The 13,577-nt window shown below is 46.8% G+C and overlaps 1 protein-coding gene across 2 annotated transcripts in view; it reads right to left on the bottom strand.

Annotated features, from left to right (window-relative positions):
- tax1bp1b (Tax1 (human T-cell leukemia virus type I) binding protein 1b) overlaps positions 1-13,577 on the bottom strand; it is a 38,344-nt gene that overhangs the window by 19,193 nt on the left and 5,574 nt on the right. For both annotated transcript variants that reach the window (XM_055904345.1, XM_055904344.1), the window contains exons 3-11: positions 6,502-6,604; positions 5,721-5,911; positions 5,487-5,645; positions 4,070-4,309; positions 2,647-2,832; positions 1,617-1,868; positions 657-899; positions 452-524; positions 33-151 (exon numbers count right to left, since the gene is read on the bottom strand). In XM_055904345.1, coding sequence (XP_055760320.1) covers positions 33-151; positions 452-524; positions 657-899; positions 1,617-1,868; positions 2,647-2,832; positions 4,070-4,309; positions 5,487-5,645; positions 5,721-5,911; positions 6,502-6,604 — 1,566 coding nt within the window. The remainder of the gene's footprint in view (positions 1-32; positions 152-451; positions 525-656; positions 900-1,616; positions 1,869-2,646; positions 2,833-4,069; positions 4,310-5,486; positions 5,646-5,720; positions 5,912-6,501; positions 6,605-13,577) is intronic.

Raw genomic sequence — 13,577 nt, forward strand, 5'->3', positions numbered from 1 at the left:
ACACCAGACAGGAAGCCAAGAATAGTTCTTACACTCAGCATCTGTTTGCATTTCCTGTACTTGTCGCTCCTGTCGGACGCCTCTCTGCTGAAACCTTTGAGTTTCTCCTGGATGATGGCCTCCAGCATGGGGTCAGCAGAACCTGGACTCCCTGGGGGACAGACAGAACAGACCGTTACTAACCCATCAATAGGTTTAACATCAAGTTAAAGTGTTTTAGTGTTTTAGTTAAAGTGTTTTAGTTAACGCTTCCAAGTCTTGTCCTCTGGGATCAAATGCACATCTTGTCTGATGGAAGTATTATTTTGACCCCTAATTCAACTATGTTCAATAGATTTTAAATCAAAGATTTAACATGTAAACCAGACCTGACAGGTTTACAACAAAGGAGGACATGTTTTAATTCCGGGTTTGTCACTGGTAGTAATATGTGAGGGGAATGTGTGTGTACCTGGAACAGAGATGTCTGGACTGACAGACAGAGGGACGGCCATGGCCTCAGCTGCTGGGTTCTTCCTCAGCTCCTAGACACAAACAATATGAAGACACATGTTGATGAGTGTGTGTGTGTGTGTGTGTGTGTGTGTGTGTGTGTGTGTGTGTGTCTGTGCATCCATGCCTGTGTGTGTGTGTGTGTATGTGTGTATATCACTCACCCCAGGTTGTTCAGAGAGCTTGACCACCTGTCTCTGCAGCCTCTGACACTCCTTGTACTTCTCCTTATAGTGTTCTGCAGCCATGTGCAGCCGGAGCTTCAGGTCCTCCACCTCTCTCTGCAGCTCAGCCACGGTGGCTGGGTCAGCACCTGCCTCATCCTCCACCTCTCTCTGCAGCTCAGCCACGGTGGCTGGGTCAGCCCCTGCCTCATCCTCCACCCTGCACACCTCAGACTTAGCCTGCTGCTCCCACAACACAACACACAGAGGGACAGTGATGGCCACCTCATGTTAACGTCAGACCTGTCAAATATTGGAGCAAGTAAACCTTGTCCGATCCAGAACAGGAGCTTAGTCACCAGTTATTTTTAGAGTGAGGTTACTTGATGTACCAGTACACTTCCTGGACAGGACACTAGTCTATCTCCTGTTTCTGTAGTGAGGCAGCTTGATGTACCAGTACACTTCCTGGACAGGACACTAGTCTATCTCCTGTTTCTGTAGTGAGGCAGCTTGATGTACCAGTACACTTCCTGGACAGGACACTAGTCTATCTCCTGTTTCTGTAGTGAGGCAGCTTGATGTACCAGTACACTTCCTGGACAGGACACTAGTCTATCTCCTGTTACTGTAGTGAGGCAGCTTGATGTACCAGTACACCCCCCGGACAGGACACTAGTCTATCTCCTGTTACTGTAGTGAGGCAGCTTGATGTACCAGGACACCTCCTGGACAGGACACTAGTCTGTCAAATATATCAGCTGCACTTGATTTAGTTTGTCCAGTATAACGAGACAAATGGAATCGTCCCAAAAGTTCAATCTCCAAGCTAAATCGAGTGCAAACTAAGTATACATCCCAAATCCAAACAGCCCTATGGCTCCTGGTCAAAAGAAGAGCACTAAATAGGGAGCCATTTGGGACGCAGCCAAATGCATTGAAATCAAGCATCCTCCTTACCGCCTCCTGCTGGGCGTCATTCTTCATCTGTTTCACCAGGCACTCCAGACGGCTACACTGGGCCAGGGCCTCCTGCTTCCCCTGCTGCAGGGCGTCTGACTCCAGCCTCATGCGGTACAGGTCAGCCATGGTGCGGTCGCGGGCGCTGGACGCGTCCCTCAGTTCAGCAGACAACATGGAGGCCTGCTGCTGTTTGGCCTGAAGCTGCTCTTCCTTCTGACGAAGCTGTTCCTTCATGGCCTTCAGCTCACTCTGCACAGGGACACCAGGGGAGAAAGGTCAATAGATGCACAGTGACACCAGGGGAGAAAGGTCAATAGATGCACAGGGACACCAGGGGAGAAAGGTCAATAGATGCACAGGGACACCAGGGGAGAAAAGGTCAATACATGCACAGGGACACCATGGGAGAAAGGTCAATAGATGCACAGGGACACCAGGGGAGAAAGGTCAATAGATGCACAGGGACACCAGGGGAGAAAGGTCAATACATACACAGGGACACCAGGGGAGAAAGGTCAATAGATGCACAGTGACACCAGGGGAGAAAGGTCAATAGATGCACAGGGACACCAGGGGAGAAAGGTCAATAGATGCACAGGGACACCAGGGGAGAAAGGTCAATACATACACAGGGACACCAGGGGAGAAAGGTCAATAGATGCACAGTGACACCAGGGGAGAAAGGTCAATAGATGCACAGGGACACCAGGGGAGAAAGGTCAATACATACACAGGGACACCAGGGGAGAAAGGTCAATACATGCACATCTCTCTCTCTCACATACACACAGGTATGGATGAACAAATCATACTCGGAATTAACATTTGTTGTGAGTTCGAATCCCAAGTCTGCCCACTGCCATTGTGCCTTTGAGCAAGGACGGCTCCATGGGCGCTGCTCTGCGGTTTTGACGGTGTTGCCTCTAGTCTCTTGTATGTGTGCGGTCCATATTCCCTACCACCTATATAGTGCACTGGTCCAAAGTAGGGATCTGAGAGGCTGCCATGATAAGATCATGATTCTTACCAAGGGGGAGGCCTGGGCCAAGACCTCCTTGTGTTGTTTCTCCTTCTCAGTGAGGCAGGAGCGGAGGCGTCCCACCTCCTCTTTGAACTGAGCGATGGTGTTCTCCTTGTTTACATCCACAGCCTTCAGCATCTGCAGCTCTGCACTCAGCTTGGTGTTCTCCAGCTCACGCTTCTTCAGGTGGATCTAGAACCGCAAACAAATATTTTAAAATAGCAAATCACATTACAATCAGAAAGAATCCAAACATTTCAAATGGTCACAGAAAGACGGACAATGTAGTGGGTTCGTATACAAAAGGAATCATGAAAAAGGGTAGCTATGTTTCCGCCTGGTGTTCCAGAGACACCCCTCTGTGCTATATTAAATCAGCATCCTTCATCAACATGTAGCCAGCAGCGTTTCTGACTCCTAAAATAAATGCAGCATAACCTTAATTACAACAGAGATTGAGGTGGGCTCGTTAAACTACCCTGCAGTCCCACTGTGTGACGCCACCAAAATGGCCCCCTATTCACTATGTAGTGCACTACTTTTGACCAGGGGTCATAGGGCTCTGGTCAAAAGAAGTGCACTATAAAGGGAATAGGGTGCCAATTGGGATACTAAATGAGATGCAGCTTTCACTAGTGCTGCCGTGGCAACAGCGTGCGTGTGTGTGTTCCACTCCTAGCTCCTGAGCTGTACACACCAGTCACCACCACCACTACTAAACTCCCCAGAAACAGCAGGCGAGAACCAGGCGGAAGAGGGCCGGAACAGACCATACCCTGTTCAGCCAGAACACTGTGGGATCCCACTGAGCAGGGAAACAGCAGCTACATACACTAATGGGATTATCTGGACTGAGAGAAGTGGTCAGATTATCTGGGCTGAGAAGTGGTCAGATTATCTGGACTGAGAGAAGTGGTCAGATTATCTGGACTGAGAGAAGTGGTCAGATTATCTGGACTGAGAGAAGTGGTCAGATTATCTGGACAGAGAAGTGGTCAGATTATCTGGACAGAGAAGTGGTCAGATTATCTGGACTGAGAGAAGTGGTCAGATTATCTGGACTGAGAGAAGTGGTCAGATTATCTGGACTGAGAGAAGTGGTCAGATTATCTGGACTGAGAGAAGTGGTCAGATTATTTCAGTGGCATGTTGACTATAGTCTAAAATACATATCTGGTATGATTCTAGTCATTTTCCCCAAATTATCAGTTTTTTCATAAATCCCGGTTGCAGGAGATCTGGAATCGTCCGAGCAAGATTTATGGAAAACCTGGGAATTTTTGAAAAGTACTGGAATCTTGCAACCCTAGGTATGATCCTTCACAGCTAGTCACTTGACTCACAGTACACAAGCAGTGTGCGCAACGTGTGTGTGTGTGTGTGTGTGAGAGAGTGAGAGAGTGAGAGAGAGAGAGAGAGAGAGAGAGACCTTGTAGAGCTCCTTCTCATCCTTCTCATCCTTCAGGTGTGACTCCAGGCCGTCATTCTCCAGAGTCAGCTTCTTCACTCGGTCCTTCAGGCTGTCCAGCTCCGTCTCTTTCTGCAGGCCCTTCTGGGTGACTCTTATCAGGTCATCCTCCAACTGCAGGACCCTGGCTGTGGCCTCCTCCAGCCTTCTTTTCACCTCCTCTCTCTCCTCCTGCAGGGCCTGGCACGACACCTGCACCTCCTGGGGAGGGAGGGAGTTAGTAACTTGTAAACTTAAAAATGTATGTTTGTGTCCCTTTTTACCCGGCAAACCAGAGAGCAGGAGACAAGTTGTGAGAACCTAAGAGACAGTGAGGTTCTCTTCTATCATCGACTAGTTTCCCTGAAGAATGTTGTTGGTTTGTCATTCCTAACGTTCAGATAGAAATACGTAACACAGAACAGACATGCTTCTCTGTCATGTAGATTAGAATAGGGAACCATGTCAGGTTTAAACAGGACATATATCTGCAACGTCTTCAATTGAATCACTTCCTGTCTCTAAAGCACAACAAGAACAAATCCTCAGTGCTGTGACAGACAGGCGGCTACTGGAGGAAATCCCAGCCATTTCCCAGCCAGTCCCGTCTGTGTCAAACACTGAGACACTGCCAGGCCTTTATGGATTCAAATCTCTCACACACACACACACACACACACACACACACACACACCCTGTAAATCCAACACTAACCGTGTGGCTGTGAGCTGAGGAGGAAAAACATAAATACTACTTTTGAGATGTAAAATCATCTGGCCACAAATCATCCATTTCAATCTGGCGTGTTATTGTTCTTTGAGGCTGGAAGGGAAGCTTGCTTTGTCGTAAGTACAGGCCTGCTCAACGACTGCTCCAAAAGGCATTGCAGCAGATTTGAATTTGTTTCTACTGTAAGTTTATGAGCCGAATTTTGGAATCATTTTTTTCGCAGCACATAAAAAAACATATAAAAAGTGTTGTCGTGAAATTAACAGCCACCAAATGTGTAATTCTGTTTTCATCTCAAAGCCATTTTCAAAACCAGCAACTTTATGGAACGGAATAGTTCTATGAGTTATCATTAACACAATGTCTTAAAGATACATGTCAAAGTATTAAATATCTGGAGTTGAACAGCGATCACACTCAAGATCATTACTGTCAACTTCTTTATTTATAATGGTTAGAGGTGGAACAATGGGACACTGAGAGACAGGCTAGAGGGAGACGTTTCAGGACAACTGCCACCAGGGTCGTGTTCAGTGTACACAGCACAGGGGGGAAAATGGTTTGGAAATGAGTGAGGTACAAACTGAACTTGACCAGTAAGAACACTCATTGTTGTCCGTATCAAAGGGTTTTGCTACGTTTTGCTCTACCTGTCAGGAGTTGTTCTCACCTGGGTCTCTCGTCTCAGTTGGGCAAACTTCTCTTTCTCCTGCTCACACTCTTTATGCAGTCTCCCCTTCTCCTCCTCCAGCTGCTCCTTCTCATTCTGCAGGAGGCTCATGGTCCGGACCAGCTCCTCCTTCTCTCTGTGGGCCTCCTCCATCTTTTGCTGCAGGGACAAAGAGAAAGCATTGAGGTGCGTGTGTGTATCGTTGCAGAGCCTGGTTCTCTCTCTCTGACGTACCTCCAGGTATCCGGTCCTGGTGGTCACCACCAGGATGTCCGAGTTGCACTCATCCTCCACGGTCAGCAGCTCGTCCTCTGAGGGGCTCTGAGCCCGGAACAGGAAAGGCGTGCTGGCCCCTCGGATCTCCCCCTTGTGGGTCACATAGCAGAACTGGTAGAACTCCCCATCATCGTTGGGCACGTAGTATCCTGAGGGAGGAACACAACAACCAACATCACAAACAGTCTAGGGGGTCATTCTGGGCGGGGCCTAGGTACCTAGGGTCATATCAGGTAGCAAGTAGCCTAGCGGTTAAGACTGTTGGGCCAGTAACAGAAAGGTTGCTGGTTTGAATCCTTGAGAAAGGCACTTCACTCTAATTGCCCCTGTATGTCGCTCTGAATAAGAGCGTCTGCTAAATGACTCAAATGTAAACGTCAGGCCTCTCAGAGTTGGGGAGCTGAACTATGAACCCCCCCCCCCCATCTACATAATCATATTCATTGTGATGTAAAACATAAAACAAATGCTCAGGATCTCAGTTTCAACCTTTATCAGTCAGATCCCTTTTCTGGTCCCAGTCCAAGTCTACCTATTAATAAAGATCCCAATGAACACAATGAAAACGATCTTGTTAACACCAAAACAAGAAATCCCTTAATGGGTAGAGTTTGGTATTTTACTGTGTTGGTATAAAAGTCTTAACAGCTCTCGGAGGGGCCAGGCCTCTTGACTTGAGGTTAGAAAAAGTGTCAAAGTTGTATAAAACCACGGCGCAGTCAGTGGTCCCAAATCCCACCTTGAAACACCACGGCTCTGTGGATGGCAGTGCCCTCAGTGTGGTCCTCAGGAACAGGACACCACAAGAATGTGTAATAGTCCCTCGCTGTGCTCCATCCAACCTGCAACACAGAGGAGTGGGTGGGGACACAATGCACCACATCACACACAGGTTGTACCTAAAATGGCACCCTATTCACTACCTAGTGCACTACATCACACTACCTAGTGCACCACATCACACTACCTAGTGCACTACATCACACTACCTAGTGCACTACATCGTGTACTACGCACTACATAGGGAACATTTGGGACATAAATACAGTAATAATTGAGCAAGTTAGTGGACAAAGAAACCACCCAAAGCTGTGAAACAGTATCCTGCCTACACATGACACAGTGGCATTGTAGCCACCCTGAAGAAGGCACAGCGATGGTGAAACGTTGCTGTTTTAACCAATAAACAACTCAGAGTTTATATAGAGAGTGTGTGACTATGTATTTTTATAGCTTACAGTTTATTCGCCGTTAGTCAGCACCTCTACACTAAATTATTTTCTCTGGTTGTACGCCAGCTCATGCTTTTTATTAGCCAATATGGAGCTACCACAATCTAGAGGAATGGTCCTATATGGTGTCGATATGGGTCACAATCATGAAACCCCTTTGCAATATAAAAACGTAAACACCACTTAGGCTAGGTTATGTGAAGGTTTTATATGTGAAAAGGGGGGATGGTTTCAACATTCCTATATTCCTGCGTGCCACGTGTCGTGTATGGCCTATAATGAGGCCCGGCCTCGTCAACATGCTCCGCTGCGGAACAGCGGCAACAGCTCACCTCAAACAGGAAGGGGAAAATAGGTGAAAATTTTATACATCAAAATGGAAACCAAGATGTAATTATATGCATTTTATGTGTTAACTGATGGCTGGTGAGGGGGAGTACAGAAAATACATCCAGAATGTCAGCCCAGGGTCATAAAACTGTCAAACGAAATCAAGATTACAGTGCTGCCTGGGGTTCCAGGTCTAGGCTACAGGCTCAGTGCTGCCTGGGATTCCAGTTCTAGGCTACAGGCTCAGTGCTGCCTGGGATTCCAGGTCGCGGTTACAGGCTCAGTGCTGCCTGGGGTTCCAGGTCTAGGCTACAGGCTCAGTGCTGCCTGGGGTTCCAGGTCTAGGCTACAGGCTCAGTGCTGCCTGGAGTTCCAGGTCTAGGCTACAGGCTCAGTGCTGCCTGGAGTTCCAGGTCTCGGCTACAGGCTCAGTGCTGCCTGGGGTTCCAGGTCTAAGCTACAGGTTCAGTGCTGCCTGGGGTTCCAGGTCTAGGCTACAGGCTCAGTGCTGCATGGGGTTCCAGGTCTAAGCTACAGGCTCAGTGCTGCCTGGGGTTCCAGGTCTAAGCTACAGGCTCAGTGCTGCCTGGGGTTCCAGGTCTAAGCTACAGGTTCAGTGCAGCCTGGGGTTCCAGGTCTAAGCTACAGGCTCAGTGCTGCCTGGGATTCCAGGTCTAGGCTACAGGCTCAGTGCTGGCCTGGTTGGTCCAACTACGATATACACGACACCAAAACAAGCCTGGTCGGTCAAACTATGATACAGACAACACCAAAGCTTGAATCTAACCATTGAGACTTTATGTAAGTAAAAACAAAATCTCTCACAGTTTGTTTACATATGGTCAGCGTGAAGCAGCACGGTTACAACTTGACAGTATGTCTCACTCCTTACATCCGTCTGACCAGCTTGTTTTCCCCCACTACCGCATCATTGCTGTGTGTGTGTGTGTGTGTGTGTGTGTGTGTGTGTGTGTGTGTGTGTGTGTGTGTGTGTGTGTGTGTGTGTGTGTGTGTGTTACAAATGCTCCTGTGCTACGCTACAATGATGCCAGTGTTGTTGAGAGTACCCTGGGTAGTTGTCCCTGGGGGGCGTTCCCACTTCCAGCCGTAAAGAACAGGAAGTTATTAAAGCAGGCACATAGTTGGTGACTGTCATTACAGAATGAAGGAAGGCTAGTAGCAGTAGGCTTTACTGCAGTAACACTCATTAGTGGTGAGAGAGGTGAGAGTCAGGGGCTGAAGAGACTCTGAGGACTGGACTAAAGCACCTTTCACAGGCCCAGAGGGCCTAGTCTGCCCTGTAAGCATCCACATTTACAACCAGGAGAGGAGTGGATACAGCGTGCATACATGGGTCTAATCATGCTGGAAACGTAGATTTAATCCAATAGGTCTATTGGTGGGATAGGTTGGTATAACAATAGCGTGCACAAAGTGAGAATCTTGAGTTCCCAAAACAGACCAAAGCCATTTAGCTGATCCAAGAGCTAAGCTAATTATACCCTTTAAACATGCAAAACACATTCTTAACAAAAAACATTATGCCAACATGCTTAAAATACTTCCCATAAAACCCACCACGTAATGCCAGCCCACTGTTCTTCAGCAGGTTGCAAGTTAGGGACTAGTAGCTAGCACAGTACACTGCAGGTTAGGGACTATTAGCTAGCATAGTACACTGCAGGTTAGGAACTAGTAGCTAGCGTAGTACACTGCAGGTTAGGAACTAGTAGCTAGCATAGTACAATGCAGGTTAGGGACTAGTAGCTAGCACAGTACACTGCAGGTTAGGGACTAGTAGCTAGCATAGTACACTGCAGGTTAGGGACTAGTAGCTAGCATAGTACACTGCAGGTTAGGGACTAGTAGCTAGCATAGTACACTGCAGGTTAGGGACTATTAGCTAGCATAGTACACTGCAGGTTAGGAACTAGTAGCTAGCGTAGTACACTGCAGGTTAGGAACTAGTAGCTAGCATAGTACAATGCAGGTTAGGGACTAGTAGCTAGCACAGTACACTGCAGGTTAGGGACTAGTAGCTAGCATAGTACACTGCAGGTTAGGGACTAGTAGCTAGCATAGTACACTGCAGGTTAGGGACTAGTAGCTAGCATAGTACACTGCAGGTTAGGAACTAGTAGCTAGCGTAGTACACTGCAGGTTAGGAACTAGTAGCTTGCATAGTACACTGCAGGTTAGGAACTAGTAGCTAGCGTAGTACACTGCAGGTTAGGAACTAGTAGCTAGCATAGTACACTGCAGGTTAGGAACTAGTAGCTGGACTAGTAGCTAGCATAGTACACTGCAGGTTAGGAACTAGTAGCTAGCATAGTACGCTGCAGGTTAGGAACTAGTAGCTAGCATAGTACGCTGCAGGTTAGGGACTAGTAGCTAGCATAGTACACTGCAGGTTAGGGACTAGTAGCTAGCATAGTACACTGCAGGTTAGGAACTAGTAGCTAGCATAGTGCACTGCAGGTTAGGAACTAGTAGCTAGCATAGTACACTGCAGGTTAGGGACTAGTAGCTGGACTAGTAGCTAGCATAGTACACTGCAGGTTAGGAACTACTAGCTAGCATAGTACGCTGCAGGTTAGGGACTAGTAGCTAGCATAGTACGCTGCAGGTTAGGGACTAGTAGCTAGCATAGTACACTGCAGGTTAGGGACTAGTAGCTGGACTAGTAGCTAGCATAGTACACTGCAGGTTAGGAACTAGTAGCTAGCATAGTACACTGCAGGTTAGGAACTAGTAGCTAGCATAGTACACTGCAGGTTAGGTACTAGTAGCTAGCATAGTACACTGCAGGTTAGGTACTAGTAGCTAGCATAGTACACTGCAGGTTAGGGACTAGTAGCTAGCATAGTACACTGCAGGTTAGGGAGTAGTAGCTAGCACAGTACACTGCAGGTTAGGGACTAGTAGCTAGCACAGTACACTGCAGGTTAGGGACTAGTAGCTAGCATAGTACACTGCAGGTTAGGAACTAGTAGCTAGCATAGTGCACTGCAGGTTAGGAACTAGTAGCTAGCATAGTACACTGCAGGTTAGGGACTAGTAGCTGGACTAGTAGCTAGCATAGTACACTGCAGGTTAGGAACTACTAGCTAGCATAGTACGCTGCAGGTTAGGGACTAGTAGCTAGCATAGTACGCTGCAGGTTAGGGACTAGTAGCTAGCATAGTACACTGCAGGTTAGGGACTAGTAGCTGGACTAGTAGCTAGCATAGTACACTGCAGGTTAGGAACTAGTAGCTAGCATAGTACACTGCAGGTTAGGAACTAGTAGCTAGCATAGTACACTGCAGGTTAGGTACTAGTAGCTAGCATAGTACACTGCAGGTTAGGTACTAGTAGCTAGCATAGTACACTGCAGGTTAGGGACTAGTAGCTAGCATAGTACACTGCAGGTTAGGGAGTAGTAGCTAGCACAGTACACTGCAGGTTAGGGACTAGTAGCTAGCACAGTACACTGCAGGTTACGGACTAGTAGCTACCATAGTAAGCTGCTGCAACAGTTGAAGGCCTTCTTGTTTGCCATGTTTGTTAGCATATAGCCTAGTCCGAGGCAGGAACCCATCTCCTGTTTCTGTCGCATGGGGCGGCGCGATGGAAGACCAAACAGGTAGGACAAGTGGATAATGAATCAGGCAGGGGGGCTGTGCTCTACGACAGGATAATTATAAAGGCTGTGTTTGCCTGTCCTGGCACTCCTCTATCACGGTTTGTGTGTGTGTGTGTGCGCTCAACCGTTCCAACATCAAAGAGCCATAGACAGATAGAACAGGTAGAAGACACGGTGCTGCCTAACAAGAGTCTGTCAGTGTCTGTCCCCCACTGCTCTGCTGCCGATGCTAAATAAATGGTTGGATGAAATGTTTTGTTTATCTTGGCGAGTGGCACCGCGCTATTATGACATTTGTTGTACACGACTATTGGTTTGGATAGCCTAGGTACATGTTCAAATGTTCTGCAAACCAACCATTCCAGTGTTATTTTTTTTACTTGCTATATTGTATTTACTTCGCCACCATGGCCTTTTTATATATTTATTTATATATATATTTTGTTTGCCTTCACCTCCCTTATCTCACCTCACTTGCTCATATTGTATATAGACTTATTTTCACTGTATTATTGACTGTATGTTTGTTTTACTCCATGTGTAACTATGTGTTGTTGTATGTGTCAAACTGCTTTGCTTTATCTTGGCCAAGTCGCAATTGTAAATGAGAACGTGTTCTCAATTTGCCTACCTGGTTAAATAAAGGTGAAATAAAAATAAAAAATAAAAATGTTCAAATGTTCTGATAAACTAGGTTAAACCATGGAAAAGCAACCTTTCAGTTAGTGGCCCAGCGCTCTAACCGCTAGGAAACCTGCCACCCTACACACCCAGTATAGTTTTAACACCCTATTGCTCTACCCTATCATGACTTATCAGATCAGTGCAGATGAAGAGTAAAAGACAAGGATAGGAAACCATATCAGGCTGAAAGATAAAGACAAAATGTTTATCGGAGTTCATCCGTTATGAGGCGATAGCAGCTCCAAGTCACTAGGGGGCGATAGCACCTTACAGGCTGATGTATTGGACCCAGCAGTGAAGCAGCACCACACAGCACAGCTCTGGGGACAGTGAGTGAAGTAGAATTTGATAATAATAATCTGTGTTTTGGTATGAGGCCTTAATCAAGGTTTAAAAAATAAAATGAGCTTTTTTATCTACTTTCACTGTCCTCCAAGAGTTGCTGGATTTCCTCTTCACTTCAGTTTGGTCCTCAAGTTAGGTAGCAGCAGTGTTCTTCCCTTCCCACAGTGAGAGAGTGAGTCATGGTCCAGGTATCTGTCCTCCTGTGAGTGCTGCCTGGAGCTCAGCTTGGCACCCCAGCCTCCTGTCTGTCAACACGCCCGGGAACATTTACATGATTTATGTTCCACACTGCTCTGCTTTTTCCACCTTGGTGAATTAGCGTGTTTGGGGTTTGGGAGAACTTGCACCACTGCTGCAGTTGGGTGCTGTGGTATGACATCGCCATCAGACAACACTCCAATCAAATCCCCGACTCCAATATTTCAAACAAATTCCCAGATGTTCCCTGATCCTCCCCCTTGTGTCGGACTCTGCGTTCCAAATGACACACTATCCCCTACATTGTGCTATAAAGTAGTGCCCTATATAGGGAACAGCGTGCCATTTGGGCCAGTCGCAGCCCCAATATAACAACAAGACTGACTGGAGTTTGGCCTCCTCTCTACCATGCTACACTTCACACAGAAGATTAAACAGCAGGTTCATGTTTAAAAGAAACTTGTGTTGTGCTTTTATGGAGCCAGTTTATGGTTATGGTTTAAACTCAAACTTAATCATTTTATCCGTTCAATTAGATATAATTATATGACACTGAAAGTCACTTTTTACTGAAGGCTTCTGCCATACGCTCTGATAAAAAAAACAAATTCTGCAGTGCCATAAAAGTACAGAGAAACAGAAGCAATCGTGTGTGTGTGTGTGTGTGTGTGTTCATTGAACTGCATTCAATCCAGCCCACATAGAGAGAAAACAGAAACAGACTGCTGCTTTGATCTGATGAGATGTGAGCCCAGACATACAGACCACCTCTCATCATTTCCACATCTCCTTTATAGTAGCATTCCTGCTGCTGGTCTACTGCTGGAGGAAGCCCTCGCCCCAGCTCCACTCTGCCCACCATCTTTCACTACAGAAGTGTCTCAAATCAATAACTGCCAGTGCATTGGATTTAATGTGCTCCTATAACCAGATCCATCTGGGACACGCCAGTCTGCAGAGCAGGACAAAAAGACCCCCCCCCCCCCCCCCCCCCCCTTCCCTTCCCTTCCGCTCTGCCAACCTCACTTTTCATACTGAGAGTACAGCTGCGCTCAAACACATTGGTTACAGGACATGGTTTACCTTACTTTAAAAAATACATACTTTTTGTTTTACATAAGTAAAGCAAAACCTCTCTCAGATAAACCAGGAGTCTTGAGAGTTCAGTTAAGTACTAAATGGCACCCTATATAGTGCACTATTGTTTACCAGAGCCATATGGAAATTGACCAAAAGTAGTGCCCTATAAAAGGGGATAGGTAACTATTAGGGACACACAACAATTCTAATATGCTTGCTCACAGCGAGTGGATTGGGCCAGATAGGAATTATAGGTCAGTAGGTGTCCAGGTTCCACTCTAGAAATGTAATCAAATCTGGAAGACAGATGCCCTTGGTCCT

Source organism: Salvelinus fontinalis, chromosome 38 (genome assembly GCF_029448725.1).
Source record: "Salvelinus fontinalis isolate EN_2023a chromosome 38, ASM2944872v1, whole genome shotgun sequence".
Taxonomy (NCBI): Eukaryota; Metazoa; Chordata; class Actinopteri; order Salmoniformes; family Salmonidae; genus Salvelinus; species Salvelinus fontinalis.